We start from the raw sequence: 20,721 nt of genomic DNA, 5'->3' as shown, positions 1-20,721 counted from the left end.
CGAAAAATTCCATCACAAAGTTGAAATACCAATAAATAAACCATTCAAATTTCAAAAGTCTATGTTTTTATTCCTCGCCGCAGAAAAATTGCGAAAAACCCCAAAAAATAGGGCTGCCTCATGGGGTGAGCCGCTTGTTCGATTTGAAAAATCAACTTTTCAGTCAAACCTCCTTCGCCCTTTTCATTACTCGAGAGCAAAAAAATTGGGAGTCGAATAACTCTTCGATTGCTGTGTCGAAAGCCACAGCTTTGATTTCGATGTGTCCTCGATGCGTGGCAAATGATAATGAATCACGAAACGTGTTGCGAGCACTGGACAGATGGTATCGGGATAAACGAAAGTTTGAGATAAAACGCGAACGAGTTCGTGGAGCGGAGAGATGCCAAGTGCAGAGTAACGGTTAAGCTCGCACATGCGTTTATTAATCTGTCTGATAATGCAACATAAAGTAGAATAATGTCGGTAAAATAATCGCCTGGCTTCTTTTTATTTATATATATTCAAGTATAAAAAATATCTGACAGCGATGAGATAAGAGAAAAGTGTATCCTCCGCGTGCAGTTGTTGCGGGGACACGCACAAACCACTGCGGTGCAATCCTCGCTCGAGTCACTTGAGACGTGTGTACGCGAAAAGTGCATGCATCACTGAACGAGATCAACAGGGATGAGTTTGTCGTCGAGTTCTCAGGATTCTTGAGTCCCCATTGATCTCAGGCTCTCCCAGGGTTTCTTGTGATCGCGAAGCGAAAGTGAAGAACGAGCGAGCGAGCGAGCTGAGATATGAACAGTCGCTTCTTTCGATTCCACTTCGCATTGTACAGGGTAAATTTGAGGTCTCAAGTTTCTTAATACTTTATTAACTATTTTCTTTATCAAAGTATATATTTTTCTCGGGGGTTAATGCTCGCTGGAGATAGAAGCAAATGATCATGTGGACTGAATTGCATATCTTATTCTTCCTACTTCCTCTTGAGAGACGATGGGAATTCGAGCTCCGTAAATTCTCACGTTCGACACAAAACTCGAACGCGCAAGATACACGAGTTGCACAGACGTTCTGCTGCGTACACGTGAGATAAATGAGAAAAAGGAACATTTTTCACGAGGCCGAATAAAGGTAGCGAGCACCGCGGAGGAGCGAGCTTAGAATTCCGAGGGAGCTAATATCGTCGTCGTTTCGCTTTCGTGCCATCGGACCCGATCGAGACTTAGGAATTTCCCTTCAATTTACCATCGTAAAATGTGCTTGGAATGATCAATTAAGGGATTGGAAATGAACTGTAGCACAAATTGCTGTCAATCGAGGTGCAGACAATTGGATGATCGTTAAAACAAAAAAAAATATTTTCATCGCTGCGGAACGAGCTTAATGAGGATGAGAAGAAAATAATGAATTTGATTGCAAAGCAACAATTGTCGTAGCCCCAATTAAGTAATAAAACTCGCGCGGGACACTCGTATTCGTTTACGTTAACGGTCGAGTTTCGACGTTCGAGAAGACGTTGGTCGACTGAAACTTTCGTAATATATTTCGATTGTGCAATTATTTTGTAATTCGAGCTCCGCTCTGCTCTTCTTGGGGCAGATACATTTTTACAGAAAATCATTTCTGCGTTGGATTGCAATTAAATAATTGTTTGAGTATTAATTGGTAACTTTCAGTACTGAAAAGATCGTTCAGCCCCCTTAAAAGTTCAACAGAATGAAATTTTTATTTCATTGATGTCAAAAAAATTCCTTACGCTAATATTTTCAATTGTCACAGATTCGTGTCCCTCCGAAAAGCGTTAGATTTCGTGAACTCATTTTTTCCTCGTTCGTGGATTCCGGTGTGAGGCTTTTCATGGTGAAAAAATGTGGTTTCAGGCAACGAAGTTGTCACGCGTTGTCATTCCATGTCAGTCGCATGAAAGTAAAAAAAATGTATTGAAAAGAAAACTCGGAGCACCCGCTGTCGGTTAAATACACCAAAATTAGGGAACGAAGAGAAAAAAAAATGGCGGCGTCACGGCGGAATCGTTAATTCGTTTCGTGACATTTTCAGACCCTTTTTCTTTGCGAGCGCGATGCTCTTTCCATTGTGAAAACTGGATTGATAAAAAAGATGTTAAAAAAAAAATGAAAGAATGAAGATGAAGTTCCGGAGTCCCGAAACTGGAGCTTTCCGCAGCCCCCATTTGCCGGAGCAACGTCAAGCTCCCATCGGAAAATGTAACCCTCATTCGTCACGATAAATCGAGCGAGAAAAATAGAAAAATCAATATCCCGCGGTCTGCGGAGACCGCTAATAACTGCAATGATACAAACGACGTGAATCAAAGGATCGCCATTGATCGGCCTCCCTCGGGACCCCTTAAATAATCAAAACGAGTTTTCCATTAGTAAAGAATGTGTGAGGACAATTCGATTTGCAGGTGCGAGTGTGGAAAAATGCTTGGGGTGTATCGTGGACCAGTAAAACTTCTTTTTCTCCCTTTTCCAGGGCACATAAAAAGTCGTTTCTTGCTTTTTTTTCACCGCACGATATCCAGTGGCAGACGAAATGTGCGAAATCAATTATGACCGTTGACTGAGGTGTGGCACTCCGAGATAACGTAATTTGTGGTCCGAATCGAGCCTCATTTGTTTGGCTCAACTACAATAAATAGAATCCTGCTCGTGGCTCAGATAATTTCATCAATGAATGGAACACACCACACGAAACCATAGATTCGCTATGACTATTCGACCAGTTACGTAATGCTCGGAAATAATAATAATCTGTGCCTCATATCTTGTCGTATTAAACGAACGAGACGTCTGCCAACTTTCATTGCTCCTCTCTGTTTGAGAATATTTCCAAGTGGATATAAATGTATAAGTGATTAGTTTAACTCTTGTTAAGGATTTCCGAGAATCTATGCTCTGTTCGCGTGAAGATTGAGCGATTACGCGTTATACCATATCATTCTGCAATTAGGACTCTACACTCGAGTGCGTGAGTGTGTGTATCATTGATGAAAATAATGGAGCCTCGGATTCTAATACCTCTTAGAAAAGTGATGAAAAAATTATGAAGAGTTATTTCAGTTCATTACTCAATGCCTCATCGAGATGCGTCTGCTGATTTCTCGACCGTTTAAACTGACACGTTTTGAGAGTGTACGCAGGGACTGTGAACTCTCACGACGATTTTAAGGGGTCCTGCTTTGGAAAGTCAAAAAAATCGATTGTTTTTGAGAATGTTTTTGGATAGACGGAAATAACTCACCAAACTTTTCGGTATAGTTTTGAGGAGTACAAGAGTACAAAAACATTTATTCATGTGAGAAACACTAATTTGAGCCAAGTCTCATTGCCGAAGTTTCTCAACTGCACACGACGTGGAGATCGTAGTTGTCGTCTGCATCGAAAATTCCAATTTTTTTCCATTCTAAAACATTTTTCTTCCATGTGAACCTATAAAAACCCGAAAAAATTGCGAAATTTTATATTTACAGCGCGTTGAAGCTTCTTCTTTAGAAGAACTTTTTTAAAACTCGTTAAAAATATAGAGTTTTGAGATTTTTTCGGCTTTTTATAGGTTCAAATGGAAGAAAAATATTTGAAAATTTTCGAAAACAATAGATTTTTTTGACCTTCCAAAGCAGGGCTCCCCTCAATTCATTTTTTTTCCACGAATCTTATTCTCCCTTTCATTTTGACTCATACGAAGTTGTCGAAGAATCTCTAACGCGGGGGTTCGTCGCGGAAGTGGGACACGAAGTTTATTGTATATAGACAGTAAAGATACAGTCAGAGAATTCTAGTGGAGCTGAGTGTAGGCGTCTCTTGTGACTCCGAGACGTGGATCAAGAAGAAAACGACGACGAAGATCCGATCATAAAAATTGTGTTGGGAGTACACGTGCGTGTGGGTTTTGTAGATATTCACGTTTGTTCGTCCCCGAGTGCTCGGTGGGCAGGTGGTCCCACCGGGCCATCGGACCGCCTGGACCAACGTCACATTTTTTCAGTATTTTTATTTATTTTTTTTTTCAGGCAACGCACGCGCTCGCCATCGGCGTCGGGTTCTATACCGCATAAGTAGGTCCCCGAAAAATCCGGAGATGCAGGTCCGCGGGATATCTTTCGAGGGCCAAGCCTCCAAGGGAATGCACGACTCCGAACCGAGCCCCGCGCGAGACCGAGACACTCTCCTCGATTCAACCGGTCGGGAGACCGAATCTCTTCGTACTATAAATTCTCAGACTCGAATTTCGATTATTCCGAGAACAATTTCGTCGAATTCGTTCATTGCTCGTTTGTGATAAATCGTTAGTCGGAACGAATTAAGCAATTTGTATACGATCGTTCCTGGATAAATCACCGCGAGTTGCATTCACTTAAAAATCATTCGTCTTGCCATGGACCATCGGAGCGAAGATTTCCAGAAATAAAATCGAATTTCTTTTGCATGAAAAACCTTCCTTCCAAAAAGTAATTACGAGAAAGCTCGATAATCCGGGCTGCTCAAAGCATATAGAGTCGTCTGGGAAAAAGTCTATCGAATCCAGGATAAAAGGGATTCGTATTTTTCGATGTGGAAACGTGAAATTTTGATGGGCTCCGAATGCTCCACGCGTCAATGCTCCTCGCGAGAGTCTCGACGCTTTTTACTCTGCTCGTACGATCGTGCAGGGAGCAACGCAGTTTGTGCTGCGTCCGTTGGAGAGAGACTCTTTCGGCCTGGCGCACGTCCACGCAGGAGAGTTTAAATTGGCGTGAGCGAGGAACAATCCGAGGAGAGATCTCGGTGCATAGAAGAGAGCGAAAGAGAACACGAACTGGGCACAGTTTATTTGTGTTTCATAAATGTGTTTGGATATGGAGCTAGTCAGAGAGAGAGAGAGAGAGAGAGAGAGAGAGAGAGAGAGAGAGAGAGAGAGAGAGAGAGAGAGAGAGAGAGAGAGAGAGAGAGAGAGAGAGAGAGAGAGTTTGAGTTTCGTGTCGCATCGGAGGGAAGAAATAAATAAGCGACGCCGGTCGTGGCTGCGCTTCCGTCCAATAACGGCATCGCTACAAAATTCTCTGCGCGTGATCTTCTCAGCGACGTTGTAATTTAATCTCGATTTAGCCCTTTGCTCCGCTCGCTCCTTTCGCGTTGCTTGCTGCTCCGCCGCGAACTCTTCGGTTCGCACGTTTTCACGCCATTCTAATGCGTTATATCCTGGCACGTTACAACTCTATTCAATGTTACTGGAGTTAAAGAAGCACGAATTATATCGTGACATTGCGATCCGTGAAATTTTAATTGGCCGAATGGAGCTAAAGCGATTACGTCACTGACCGAGTTCTTTGTACTCGCGGAATTATTGTTTTTCAACACAACCGCGCGTTCGAAATTTCGAGCTCCGGCACGCCGGATTTTGCAAACTTTTAAATGCTTCAGCATTGAATGCGGAGGTAATTCGTTTGGAAGAAGCACTCGAACAGTACGGTAAATAAATGTGTCTGGACGATTTAAAAATTCTTGAGTGAGCGATGAATAGACAGTTTTAGGAAATTGCAATCTACACGAACCCGACATTAAATCGTTGTTTTTACTGTTATTTTAACTGAAATGAACATAAGTCAAGGATTTTTTGGAGTAGAATAATGAATTGAGAAAATCTGGAAATTTGCTCTTTAAAAAAAAGAACCGCTGCTCGGACTCTTCACATTTTATTTCCAACGGTTTAACGCTTCTCAGGACGTCGCATTCGCTCTAAGTAATTAATCTCACGATCCTTAGATCTGGAAGATAGTGGAATTGGTACAAGAGTTCGAAAACATAAGTCACAGGCGTTTAAGGCTGTTTATTTACGAGAAATATCCAAAGGGCCTCGAAGAATCTCGTGTGCACCGTATCCACGGGATTTGAGATTAACAGTTTCGGTCTAGGATACCCCTAACGAATGTGTTGCAGCGCCGTTCGTTTCCCCATCTCACTCGGCTTCTCCATGTTTTTCTAAGAGCAATCATTAAGGCTCGTGTTCAAAAGCTGTGCGGATTGCCAGACGATCTTAAGCAGTCGAGCGGTGTTTTCGTCATTCGGAGATCCGAAACAAGGCGATAAGTTTGAGATAAGTTGTGGCCAAAGTCTCGGTAGGGGGAGGTCCTGCTTTATAGGAAGTCATAAAAATGATTGTTTTCGGCAATATTTGGGGTAGACAGAAATAACTCACCAAGGCGAACTTTTCGGTGTGGTTTCAAGCATATTTCAAGAGTACAAAAACATTTTTTCAATTTGAGAAATACTGATTTGTACATGGCTTATGCTCAAAGTCTGATTGTCGAAATTTCTCAGCTGTTTTCGATGTGGAGATCGTAATTATTGTTTGTAACAAAAATTCCAAATTCTTTTTTCATTTTCATATATTTTCCTTCCATATGAATCTGTAAAAACCTGAAAAAATTGCGAAATTCTATATTTTTAGTGAGTTTGAAAAAAAAAACGCTTCTAAACAAGCGGAATATCGCTTCAACGTACCGCAAACATAGAATTTCGTAATTTTTTCGGGTTTTTATAGTTTCGTATGGAAGGAAAATATATGAAAATGGAAAAAAACTTGGAATTTTCGTTGCAGACAATAATTATGATCTCCGGATTATGCACAGCTGAGAAACCATCTATCAGACGTTGAGCATAAACCATGTACAAATAAGTATTTCTCACATTAAAACAATGTTTTTGTACTCTTGAAATGTCCTTGAAACTACACCGAAAAGTTCACCATGGTCATTTATTTCCGTCTATCCAAAAACATTCTCGAAAACAATTGATTTTTGGACTCTCTAAAGCAGGATCCCCCCTTAAGATATTTACTTGACCCATGAGTGTAGGATGAAGAAAAATTCGAAAGAAGGAAGAGCGGCACTCACAAATTTGTGGCGAAAAAGCCTACCTTTTAGAATTAAAAAAAAAAAAAAAAAAGTAGAAAAAAAATGAAAGTAAGCGCACAGGACAAAAGTAACTGCGTTTCGTTCGCTTCGTACGCGAGTTTGGAAAACCCTGAAAATCAATCCTCCGAATCTCCGGATAAACAGCGTTCGTGATGGGGGCGTATAAAACAAGCATCATAATGAGAATAGAATGATGGAAAATGATGCATGTATCGAGCGTTGGGCTGATGGGCGTGGTAACCGAATCGAAAAGCAGCTCGTCGATCTGTCGTAAGGATAAAGCGTGCATCAGTATGCACCGGCGAGTCGCGAGGGATCGCGCACTATAAACATTGGCCACGAAAAATTCTCGACAAGATTGCACAAATGCTCGAATGCATCCTCCTCGTACACGCACGTATTCGTAGTGCCAAAGAGTGCAACTTTCCTCCTCTGCTGTGTATGTGTGTGTGTGTGTGTGTGTCAGTTTCTTTGATATCGCGGAGGACTTGGAAGCGAGGCTGTGCCGGACTCTATAATTTCGTGCTTCGTTGTAATCACGATTATCCTTTATGCGTATGTTCGGCTAGTTTATCAGCTCTCATATGTAAGTTTTTGCTTCTTTATATCGCGGGGAGTTTAACGTGGGTGTAAGAGCTCGTAAAAGTCACGTTTCCTCCGATACGTAAGCGTCTAAATACTTTTTTCTCTCCCCCCCCCCCCCCTCGAAAGACTCGCTTTTCATTTTGCGTTGCGCACTTACTCGTTACGTTGAGTCTGCGCTTGCATTACACGTTCAGGTACGGAGAAAAGTTTTGTTGTATAGCGCGGGAGGCCGGCCAATGACCCGAGGCTAAGGTTCCCACGGAGTTTGCCGTATACTTGACTAAAATTGGCCTCCGTTATGGACCATGCTGCAAAGTTGCTCTGTTATCGAGACGATTCCGGTCAGCTACACGCCTTTTCTCCTCGAGCGTTCACGACCAGTCTCGTATACATCCAACTTATTCGCGTCCACTTTATTGGAGATCTATCATTCATCGTTTGAGGGGAAATGGACATTTTGTTCCGAAGTGAATTCTCATTGGGGAAGTCGGTTTATGGGCTGATTATTGAGGGAATGCGGGATTGCGGAATGGGCTCGGTTAATCTTGTCGAATATCGGTGGAACCGAGCTCCAGAATTTTAGTCGAATCGAATGACATTGCGGAGAGGAATATTTGCAGGGAATATCGTTTAATTTCCGGTCTCGCTGCGATGAGGCTCGTCGCGACGACGCGATCGAATGAAAAGAATGAAAAAACAGTACCTGAATGAACGCCGGCGTCGCCGTCCGGATCCTCGAACGCCGAGGATGATTCGTTGCCTCCGAATAAATCTTCGCTGTTACGCGCACCGGAAGTCTCGCGTCTGAGACATCGCTCGTTATTCGCGCACGTGTAATCCTTGTCGTTGCAACAATCGACCGAATTTATGGAAGAAACGACGATTTTACGATCGTTACCGGTCGAATTGTCGCAGGAAACGGATGACGAGAGTACGTGCCTTTTGTTAGGGTTAATGGCGTCCGATCTGACGAGAGTGCTCGCACTCCTGGCGACTTTGGTACTGTGAGTTCGACGGATGAGGCTCGTGAACGTCGTGCTCGAGGATGACGAGCCGAGAGATTGATTTTCACCGATTTTCAACGACGAATTGGCGACGCTGCTCGAGACTCCACCGACGTTCGTATTATTTGGCTTCGTTCGTCTCGCCGAGCTCTCGTTCGCCTGATTATTCAGCGAAGTCGTCAAAATCGTTGGATTTCGTGGATTTATGTCTTTTCCAAATTTCCGGGTCTTAGCTTCGACCTTTTTGTTCTCGCTGCTTTCCTTGAAGATTTTCGAAGTTCCCGGCTCCTTGTTCGCCTCCGTGGGAACCGGGTCCTTGAGCTCCTCTTTTTTTCTCCGTCTATCGGCTGTTGACTCTTCGCGTCCAGCTTCGAGACACCCAATGGTGCTGTTCAAACGTTGACTCGCCACACCGGAAGTTACTTCTTTGCCGTTACTCCGAGCAATTTCCTTTCTACCGGTGAATCGGCTCTGGAATCGTTCGATAGTCTTGAACGAGCGCGTTCTCTCGACTTTCTTTCGCGTCTGCTGACTCTCGTTGGAACTCGTCTCGTGTCCTGGCTCACGACTTCTCCCCGGAGCCTCGAATATTCTCGTCAGAGACTGAACTTTTCCCCGCGGCTCGACCGGCAACGTTGTTGCCCCGGCGTCGACACCGGTGTTGTCGATGCTCATGCTCCTCTGTGGAAGGTTTCGCGTTTGTTTACCGACGAAAGTCTCGGTGTTGCTCAAAGTCCGCGTGAGTACGGCACTCGGTGGATTCTTCGCTGTACTTATCGGGAACGTGTTGCAAGTATACTTTTCGCTCTCCGCGTTGGACAGGGTCTTCACCAGTTTTGACGCATTCTGACGTGGCTCGCCGTCCAGAGATACGTAAAACGTCGATCTTCGCTTCGGCGAATCTTCCGTGTTGTCCAACATTTTTTTCTTCTTGCCTCTCTCTTCAGGTGGAATACGAGCTAATATCGTCAATGAGCATCGTCGAATAACATTTTGGACAATCCCTTGTTTACCGGGGCTCAAATAGTGCCAGCAGAGAGAGGGCGAGCGCGCTGCTTTCTTTCGCTTTTTGGTATCGCGTGTCTCGAGCAAGATCGTGAATCACTGAGAATAATTCCGTCTTGATTTACATGACCTTTTGCTCGGCCTCTTCGTCTCGCTTATTCCGATGTCCCAACTGAATGGGCTTGAAATTGGAGCCCTTGTAACGCGGATTCAATTCAGCTGTCTAGAATCTCGTCAAACGGGTTTTCGGCTGTTTTACTCCTTTTTTTCTTCCTTCACTAGTGTCTCTCTCCCTTCCTCCGTGTTCTTACTATCGAGGGGCTTTTTTATCCTCACGGCGATCCAAGGCCCTATCGTACTCGAATATACTTTCGACGACGAGAACGAAATCTCGTCAATAAACGATCCCGAAACGCTGTTACGAAATTTACGAGGGAATCGAACTGTCGAAACGGAGCAAGCAGTTTATCGATACGGACACACGTGCCCCTCTCCTGCCCGCCCGACGATTATTTCCCTCTCGGCTTTGATACGAGGCGCGAGAAGCGTCTGGATATCCAAGACATTTACTACTGCAGGAGTCTTTTACCGATCTGGCAACGTCGATGACAGACGAAAACACGTGTGTGCTCAACGACGAGGCGAGTTTTTTCTCCCACTTCTGTCGCGCCTCTGGACCAGAGGGGCGTGAATATCAGGGAGAAACATTAATTCCTCTCCATATCCCGAGTACTCGCACTTCTTTCTTTCCCCCCCCACCGCAAAACTTCACGTTATTCGAATGGAAGTTCAAAAAAACCTCTCCGTCGTTCTTTTATTTTCCTAATTACTAGCAAGCTGCACTTTCACTTCTGTCACGACTCACTAGCTTCCCGTTACAAGCGACTTCGGGTATCTTTATTGTCACAGGCGATACCGATTAATCCTTTACCGAATTTCGAGTTGAATCATCGCTACGCGACGTGCTCCAAAATGAAAACCTCGATAATCGAGCTCGAGGATGTTGGTTCTCCAGCGCGATTGATTATTTTCAACGAAAGCTCCGTCAGTTTGTTAGTCAAAATTTCACGACAAAGAAAACGTTTATTCATTTTCGAAACGATATTTTTCGTCTCACATACCGCAGTTTTTCCCGTTCTCTCGTATTTTCCTTTCTTCCTTTTCTCTCCTCATTAAAAAGTTACACGCGCGAGGGAGCGAGAAATACGTGTGGATACGAGCGCGCGACTGTCGGGTTGCGACCGCTCGCCAGACAGACCCACGGCTATCTGCTCGACTGGTCTGTCTCCCTCGATTCCGTATTAGCCTGAGCGCTCCTCGCGGCAGTCACAAGAACTCGCGCTCGCGCTGTGCATGCCTCTTTCTCCATTTACTTCGCTCTCTCTTTCTCTCTTCGACTCGCTCTCTTTTACACCGTAAACATGCTCGATGCACGGGACTTTCTTGCGCACGTTGTTCCCCTGCATACGCCACACTCCGCCAGACTTCCAACATCATTCGACGGCGGAGCACACAACATCGAAGTGAGTCACAATCCGGGATCGGAATTGCACCATCGATCGATCCGACTAATTGTTTAATTTACCAAATTCTGTACCGTTTTTGTTTCCTCAAATTATTTTCGACCCAGCGATCAGATCGTTGCGATCTTTTTTCACTAGCACGAATCGTAGGATTAAAAAAAAAAAAACCAACGATTTTTATCGACATTGGCAGTTTTTCGATGATTTTGTTTGCTACGAATGATCGTCGATGAATTCTCGTGACATTTTCCACAATCTTTTAACTCTCTTTGAAAATTAAACCTCAATATTTTTGCAACTCATTTGTTTACAAATGAAATGTGAAGAACATAAAATTATGAATTATTTTTGCATTCCTAATTTGTGTATATTTTTTTTCAAAATTGAAAATCAATTCAGAATGAAATTTGGAGTTTATTCGTAATGAATGATTTTCTGAGTTTTATTTTTCGCTCGATGAATTTCTCTCGAGTTTTCGACGAGAAGATTCAACGAATGCAATATGCAGCGATGTTTATGTCACCCGATCGAATTTCGAATGCGAATACAATATCGCCGTAGACAGAAATGTAGAAATGCCTGGACCAGGACCGGATTAACCCGATGACCCAACCAGCAGTCAGGATTCAGACTAGTTTCTCACGCACGTGAAGAAATACGTGCGCCCGCGTGTGTGCGTGGAGTAATAACCAAACAGAGGAGAAAACGAGTCGCGTGCTCTCGTATCGCACACGTAACTGCGAGTTCGGTAGGCCTTAAAGATAAAAAAACGTAGGGCGCTTACGTGTTCGAGAGAAAATATATAAAACTGGTCCAGCCTGCTCGAAAAAGTAGTTTATCTTGCCTCGGCTTTCCGTTCGATAAATAAATCTGATTGTCCGAGGCGCAGTGCGTGTTCTTGTTCCTTATCGAAAGTGTATATTAAGCCACTTTTGTTTGCGCGAGGAGTGAGCAATCGCGGGAGTTTCCACATTCGTAATACGAAGCGTATCGAAATAAGTTTCGTGCAACTGCGATGGTAATGAAAAACGTAGCAGGCCCTCAGACTTCGCAAACTTGACTCGAGTTTTTTGGTGTCTCTTCGTCCTTGAGTTTGATCGCAGAGTTGTGATCGATGCTGAATAAAGGACAAGCGCGGAGTAAATCTCGTTCAAGTTCGCTCAATCCGTGCTCAAAGTCACTAAATTTCCTTCAGAATAATACGCAGGCTGCAAAAGACGCGGAGGAACAACTTTTGTTTGTTTGCTTCCGCCGCGGTATTTTTTTCAACTCGTTAACTCGCGATCCTGATTTTCCTCGCCTCTTTTCCACGCTCAAAGGAATATGGTCGCCTGTAGCAAATATGCTTAACATAGCATGACTCTCTCGAGAGCTCTCGGTGGGCAAACGTATGTTTGTGTGGATAGACCGGTCGCAGTGGGCATCGACGTGGATGCGGGATGCCCACCGAGTCCGGCAAACAAAGGGCGTATTCCGTGTAATTTAGGACTCGAAGTTGCCTGCTGGATTTTCTTCTTTTCCTTAATTTCGTAGTTGGATGAAGAAAATGAAATTTTTCGATTTTATTCGTAATATTAAGTCAGCGTTTTTGTAGATTACGAGTGAATTCTGCGAAGGTGTGTCTGTACTTTTGACATTGGATGCGAACGAATAAATTTGCTGGACTTTAACGTCACTTCCATTCGATGTACGCTCCTTCGCGTGGGACTCAATTGCCACGATCTTAACGAACTGCCCGCGTGTCCAGCACGAGAAACAACGAGGCTGGGAAGAGGAATAGCGACACTCTCGAGGAATGATAAAATATCGAATAAACGGGAGGATTCACGGGACTGCGAAAGATTCGCACTCATTGCACCGCGACATGCTAAGCGAATGCGTTGGCCGAGAAACTTTGAGAGCCGATTGCGAGAATCGAGAAAGCCTCTGCACGTCGGATTTGATTTGATGCCAGGCCACTAATTAATATCCATGTACGATCCCATTCAAGGTCTCGAGCTACAAAATTTTGTCGGGCCGGTGCCGTTTCGTGTGAATCGACCTTTCGAAATTGAAGCAATTTTTTTCTCAAAAATTCTATTATTTTTCGTCGTGAAATAAAATCAAGGTATTGACATAAATTTTTGTGTACAAGCTTCGTCGTTATGGCTGTTGAATCAGTAATTTATAGAGGAGAAAAAAAAGTGGTTTGTAAATAAAATTCATTACGAAAGGGTCCATTTCGTAGGAAAGAAATTTTCATTTGTTACCCAATGTCCAAAGGAACAAAAATCAGCACACAGCAATTCTCAGACCTTACACACGTTCTCATTTAATCCCACTTCTGAACTGTATAGGAGTCGAAATAATTTAAATAATACGAATAAACTAATGGATGTTATTATAAATTTATTATTTTCACGAAAATACAACGATCATTTTCTGTCTATTCGCTTCCGATTCTTTCCAACGAATGTGTTTATTCGATTCCTTTTTTTTTATATTGAGAATAAAAAAAAAAAAAACAAATCAATTGTATGTAACGAACTTCATAACTCTCTAACATAACACATGACATATATTTTATTACCTACAATAGTGATGATTGTTGCTTTTTAATTATGAAGGGCCAATAGGATGATTAAAAAATTAGAGTCGCAGCGGAGGCCTGGCACGGATCCTGCTTCTTTGTTGGGAAGCATGCGTCGAGTTTTATTTTTTGTCATCATTCGCGAGCCGAGACTTCATAATCCTCGTTCGCTCCTCTTTCATTATCTCTCTTGTTTTTTTTCGATTCTTGTGTTGCTCGAGAGCTTTCCTCCTCCACGTTTTGTACGAGGATGGCACACGAGCTCTTTGACGCCGACGCGAAGGAGAGAATTGTGGCGTCGACGCGCATACGTGAGTTGCAGGATACAGTGCGAGAAAACGAGAGACCGAGGCTTTGAACGTGTCGACGGGGATGCGCGAGACTGTCTACGAGCCTGTAACCTTAACGTGCAAAATATCACGAGGATTCGACTGGTTTGAAATTCTTGAAATAATGCGACTATGGATAATCTTTCGAACTCGAAGCCGGTATTCGCAAACCGCGAGAAATCTCATTTCGCACGAAATCTCGTTTGAAGAACTTTCGACACCGGCTCATCCGCAAATAAGTAGGCAAAAATAGGTTTTATTTTCCGCTTTGCTTCTTTTCGTCCTCGAAGAATGTTGAGAAATAAAAACTTTTGTCAGATGCTCTCGTCATACCGCGCGGCTGTCGAGTCCCTTTCTTATACCAGCATTTTGTTCTCCTATTTATAATTTCCCTCTTCATTTTATCCTTACTGTAGAGAAACAGAGAAATTTCTCTTTTCCATCTCACAGGAGCGCGGGCTCTCCATGTGCGCAAACACACACACACACACACACACACACACACACACACACACACACACACACACACACACACACACACACACACACACACACACACACACACACACACACACACACACACACACACACACACACACACACACACACACACACACACACACACACACACACACACACACACACACACACACACACACACACCCCCGCGGAGAGCACGTAATTAGCATTTTATGAGTGGCAAGGTATAGTCGCAGCGACGCTGGCAAGGAATGAGAGGAGGAATAGCATAAAACGTTAATCCATAAACGTGCACGTTTCGTTATGTATTTCGTGAGTGTGCAGCGCGCAGCATATACTCTCCATTATGCATTCCAGTGGACCATACGCACTTTCGTATAATTTGGCGGAAAATTATAACGCTCGTGGCCGAAAACCTCGCATCGAAAAAGAGCATTATTCCTCAAAGTGTTATGGCAAAATAGCGTACAAAAGTATTCTTCAATTTTTTGTCCATATAATTGCGTACGCGCTCATGCCATGCGAGCCGCGATGAGCGTGTTTCAACTGCATTTCCATACTTCCTTATAAGGCACTCAGTTTATAATTTTGGTAGAAAAATATTTTTCGTTTCATATAAAATGAAATATTGAATATCGTCGAATGTTTCAAGTGATTTATGGCGCACTTTTTAGAGTACTTGCCTAGTTGTGTTAGATTTTGTGGACACAGTACACGTAGCGGGTGAATGTAGAGCTTTGGTTTTGTGCACTTTGCATCTATATAGAAACTAGGGAGAGAGAGAGAGAGAGAGAGAGCCGAGAGTAGTTCAACATCAAAGCGTTGAAGCTCTTCTCTGTGCATGGTTCGCAGTTTGCCCACACACGTTTCTCGGCGACGTACATACGGCCCCTTTCCATCTCTCGTCTGTTCTCGTCAAGGGATAATAAGTTGACGGAGCACTTTGTCGTCGAGATTGTCATGGACGTATAAATATATATGAAGGGCGTTGATAAGTGCGGTTATCGCGCGAGCCAAATAAAGCGAACGGAAATGGAAGAAGAAAGGTCTACGCAGTGACAGCTCGTTACGTCGAATGACAGAAAAGCGAGCAATCGATATTTGTCCAATCGAACAGAAGAAACGATTTTTTATGTTGACATTTGAAAAAAACGATCAAAATATTTCTAGCGATGAATGTACTTTTGAAATCAACGAAATTCCGTGCGAGCGTTGGCATGTTTTCAGGCTGCGCGCAGGTGTCTCGAAAATCGTAAACTTTTAATTAACCCAAAATCGTTGTTCTGCCTTCGGAACCGGAATTCAATACCAGAAGGCGTCGCGATGTCAGGATTCGGAGATTAAACTGTGCATGTCAGTGGCTTCGTCGCGTGACAGCTGCGTCCAAACGAATAAAACTGAGCCTCGGAAAAGGCTTTGTAGCGACGCATGCGGGGGACCTTGATCAAAAGGGATTATACGAGAATATGGAGAGAGCTTCGAGCACGTGGTAATTAAATTGCTTTTCGTATGGTAACAAGATTATATCGTAGATTCGTTATCTCGTGTGGTTTTTGGGCAGGAGATGTTACATTTTTTCACTAATTTATCGTCGGCTAATCGCGGGGATTATTTGAGATTCAGGTTTCAATGAAACAAGATCGAGCTGCAGCTTATTTGAGGGTCGTTATTTTGATTATTTTAATGAGAAAAATAGTCGAATCATGCGGCTCTCAGCTTTGAGATTTGAGTCAGAAATAGTGAAAAGTTTTAATGAGAAGGAAAAAATCTTTGGAATATTCTCGACAATGCGAGGACAGAGAAAAGCGATGTTTTTGCAAAAATTTTCCAATGTTCCGGGAAAGGTTTTTATCGCTTTAATGGCCCGTAATGGAACGCACTAAAGACACTTTACTGTCGAGTGCAAGAAGTATTAATCGTGCAGCATCTACATAGTTCCTGCGCATCTCAGAGCCCACTTTCATTGGATTTTATTTTATTTTTTATCTCACAACGTTCCGTTTCGAAGTCGCTCTCGGGTTCGGAGCGTTCGTTTTTGCTCTGTTTTTTTGTAGATGAAACGGGGAGATGAGGGGGTTCCCGTGTTCAAAAGAGCGCGGATCGTTGCACCATTGAGCCGTAACGAAACCGCACGAGTGCTGGGGCTGCGGAGCTCCGCGATAGCCCGTCACGTGGCTCCCAGAGCAAAAGTGTGCGCCTTCGACGGTAAAACGCCAGCAGGAAACGCAGCGCTCTCTCCCGTCTTGAATACATCAAGTTTTTCTTTACGAGCTCTTTGGCATACCGCGAAAATGCGTTGCAAATCCTCGAAGGTTCGCGACAACTTTTACGAGCTCGAGAAGCGACTAGCGTGGGTACAAAAGTCCCGAGAGGCACCGATTCTCCGCAGAATCCGCGTACCGAAATTTTCGAGGGGGACTCCAAACTTTCGTCTAATTTACGAGGGCCCTGCACGATAAAAGCGAATGAAGAACGGAAGAGGGCTTAGCCCGAAACGTCGCTTTTTTCATCAAAAGTCTATAAATAATGCGAAACCACAATGTGGCTGCAGTAGCAGCACCGCATCTAACTCTAATAAGCAAATATTTACACGCCAATGTGCGCGTGTGTGTGCACTCTCGTAATTTTAGGGGTGCAATTTCAGAGCGACTCTGACGAAAGCCGCTGAATATATTTGAACGCAGACACACAGATTTGTGCTCGTGTAAAAACACGAACCGGTTTTTACTCGGGCAACGAGAGGAGGGTTAACACGAAAGGCGTATGAAAGTAAACAACTTATGATTCATCGCGTCAATAACATTTTTAACTCTCCTTATCACGATAAAAATGAATCTAACGCTCGTATTATTCATAGGGGGCAATAACGACGACGATAATAATGGATTTCGGGCTCCCGTGGGCGGTTTCCCATGCTAAATTCGCCGAGCGGATTGCGCTGGTGGCGTCATTCATTTATCACGAAATATAAAAAAAGTCAAACATGTGAAATTTGGTGCGAGATTGACGGACTTTCGGAGGTTAAGAGACACATTTTTGGCGACGAAATTGCAAGTTTGTTCCGTTGATAATTCAAAAGTAAATCCGATTTCGGAGAGCCATCGATGTCGATAGTTTGAAGGAGTCCAAATAAACTTGTGAGCAGAAGGAGCCATATGCCACGGTCACAAGACGATAAGCGAAAAGGCACTGCAGTTGTGTGAGCCTTTCAACTTAGTTCCTCGCAGCGCGTAATTATCGCTAATTAACGTTGAAAAAACAAAGTCTACATCCGGGTCGTAGGGCCATTGATTTTGAAATGATGATTAATTGAAAAAAGGCAGAAAAGGTCCGTTAAGTTTGAATCATTTTGGCAGTAAAGATGTCAATGTGCAGCTCCACCATCGGAAAAGTCTCGGAGATATTGGCGCGTTAATCCTTTTATGGTTGTTGGTGCCTCCATAAAACGTTTATTGGTATTTTTAATGTCGCGACAAGAATGACAATGTAAACGACGCGTTTTTTGAATCGCCGCGTTGAACCTTTGCCGCGCCAACGTGCAGCATACATTATTATTTATCGTGTTTAGTTATGTGTCGCTCGGGTTACGAGAATCGCGGCAGAGTTGACTCTCTCTCTCTCTCTCTTTCTCTCTCGTGCAATCGCAAATACCGGCAGAGAGTTTTCGAAGCGTCGATTTTATGAGGCGCAGCTGCGTACCGGAAGAGTCTTTAATAGGGTGAGAGGAGGTCCGGAGGAGGGGAGACCACGCGAGGTATGCTAATTTCTCGTAGCTCGTGGACGGACGTAACATCGGAGAGTCGGACACCGACTTGCATGCCTATTTCGGATTTGGATCGACGACCGGACAAAGGTGTGAGCCTGCCTGCCTCCGAGACTCGAGCCAATGACGATGACAAGGACGACGACGACGACTAACGAGAACGTACGAACGTGCCTTACGCGCACCGAGTTCCACTGTGAACACAATCGTCTCGCGGTGAATTTACCGTTGCAACGCTATGTTTTTGGAACAATACATGCGGACGGAACTGGCCCAATCTCGGTCTGTCGTTCAGATACATAAAAAAAACTGAGCAATTTATTGCTGTCAGTGACAAGGATCCTGGAGGACATTAGCGAATCGATGTTTGAGGTTGCAGCGTTTTTTCGGGCTTGGAGGGATCGTTATGTTTCATCGTTTCTTCAGAGACAATTCGAACGTAATTTTTCGGTAGTTTTCCTGCTCAGTGACCAACTTTTTAATGCATCAATTGGTTTTCTTTTTCTAGGAGCGATTGCGAGGCTGTTGGTATCGCGATCGTTTGTGCAGAGCCAGAAAAAAACACTCGAACTGCCGGGTGAGAAGTGAATTTGTGATCGTCTAACCGAATCCGTTTAATTGCTGTGGCGATCGATCGAATTGCTGTAGGTATTGTACAGTTCTTTCGCATGACTGTTGGTGGGTGTGAAAAAAAGAATAAATCGAAATGATAATTGGACTGTGGATCGTTCGTATGTTCGTCTTAAGGCTTGAGGACGAAGTAGCCCGAATTGTCCCTCGGATTATTCCATGTGGTGCAGGGGAGCCTCACGATAAACGAGTCTTCGAGCCCAATGGAGGTATAACTCCTCCATTGATCCGTCGCCGATTTCGCGTCCGCGTTGAAAGCCGCGCGACCTAGCCGCGTACAGTTGGATTATTTTTATATTTACTTCTCGGTTGCACGCGGCGCGGATGCGTATACAAGTGGCAAAGAAAATAGAGAGAAAACGCGAGTGAGGAACGAGCGAAAACGGAGAAAGGCCGGAGCAAAACGGTCAACGCTATATCTCTCGTCGGGACGAAACGAACGTGTAAACTCGTGCTTCGTTCTCTTGCAATCCTGTTTTACAATCGCGATCCCGAGTTGTATACGGATCCGAAGCGTTGGCGACTCCGACTCCTTTTAAAATGCTTAATTAACCGCGATAACATTCGTTGCCTCCTTCACGTGGGATAAAAACCATTGATTTTAAACGCGTATTCACCGTTCGCGTGAATGCGAAATTCATGTCGAAAGACACGCGCGCTGATGAAATATGTGATGGACCAAATGGAAATGCTTTCCTTGGAAAGCCGTCCGAAGAAAGCGAGGAGCCAAGTACAAGGAAAGTATTTCTCATGCATTCTGTAATGATTTTATAAGCAGTCTGTGATTTAGTACAACCTGCAGTGCAAACAACTTTAAATCGTCTCACTTTCAACCTGCCTTAATAGCGCACATACGTTTATATTCGTCGTTGAGATTTGTGCACCACGAAGCTAATCGATTTAACAGACTTCCTGCAAGCGCGGACGAGCCCAAAGGGCCTCGAGCTCGCCGACCTGCTGTCGACAACGGAGCGAGTATCCACCAGGATACACGCTGTTGGAGTGTCGACTCGATGGGAACCAACCGATCGCCCAGGTGGTCCAGGTGCCACCGGATACCCGCGATAATATCGGACACAATAAAACCTGCATGATCTTGGAAACGAAGCAATGCGAGTTCGGTCCTTCTTCGAGGTACTATTTACAGAGAGAGAGAGAGAAAACGTTGAATCTATCACGATCGAGGCTTGGGGTTTATTAACAGCGGTTCAATTATTGACTCAGGGTAGCAGCTTATCCGAGTGAAACAAGTCCAAGACACGGCGGTAGCAGATCAGCGACGCCCAGACTGATGAACTTTCTATTAGAAACAAAAGATCGCCCGAACGGAGCAACCGCTTGTGCAGGGAAAGTGGCGGAGCATTCGGATCGTTCGACTGTCAATGAACCGATTACCATTCTCGAGGCGACCCACGGAAGCAGGAATCACGATGGTCCTTCTTCGAGGCTCACTTATGGCCCGGTAGGAAGTAACAGGGCGCGATCATCCGGGAGCTACAAGGAACCAGCGTTTTTCATCGAATGTACAACGACCCCCAGGGGCCCCGTGGCCAGGGTGACTCAAGTGGCACAAGATCGCTCGCAGATATCCGGAGATTGCGCAACTCGTTACAAAACTTCAGTTAAGCACGATGGCACTTGTCCAACTGCCAGGGTCACACGATCCGACAGAAACGATCGTTCGGGTGTTGAGAACGCTTGTGAATACTTGGAAACACGTGTCTGTTCTGCGGGGCCTCAGGCCAGAGCTCTTACTTTTCCTGAACGATGTTCGAACGTTCGACATTTAACCCACCTTAATGTAAGACCTAGAGATAATGGACCGGTGGCCAGAATCAGTCAGCATTGTCCAGGCTCCGCAAGAATGATTTGCGATCGTCAGCGCGCTAGACACTCTACGAAGCCAACCGTTCGCTGTTGCGATCC

General features: G+C 44.2%; 1 protein-coding gene across 10 annotated transcripts in view; it reads right to left on the bottom strand.

The window, feature by feature from the left end:
- The window catches only part of raskol (Ras GTPase-activating protein raskol), a 185,592-nt gene that overhangs the window by 66,545 nt on the left and 98,326 nt on the right, over positions 1-20,721 (bottom strand). For 2 of the 10 annotated variants that reach the window (XM_043420545.1, XM_043420546.1), the window contains exon 1: positions 8,196-10,755. The exons of the other annotated variants lie outside the window; for them this stretch is intronic. In XM_043420545.1, the coding sequence (XP_043276480.1) occupies positions 8,196-9,417 (1,222 nt within the window). In that variant the 5' untranslated portion in view covers positions 9,418-10,755. Of the gene's footprint in view, positions 1-8,195; positions 10,756-20,721 lie in introns of those variants that run through there. 10 annotated transcript variants of the gene reach the window in all.

Source organism: Venturia canescens, chromosome 5, assembly GCF_019457755.1.
Source record: "Venturia canescens isolate UGA chromosome 5, ASM1945775v1, whole genome shotgun sequence".
Lineage (NCBI taxonomy): Eukaryota > Metazoa > Arthropoda > Insecta > Hymenoptera > Ichneumonidae > Venturia > Venturia canescens.
Note: the sequence above shows the minus strand (reverse complement) of the source record. Positions and strands in the feature narration are given on the sequence as shown.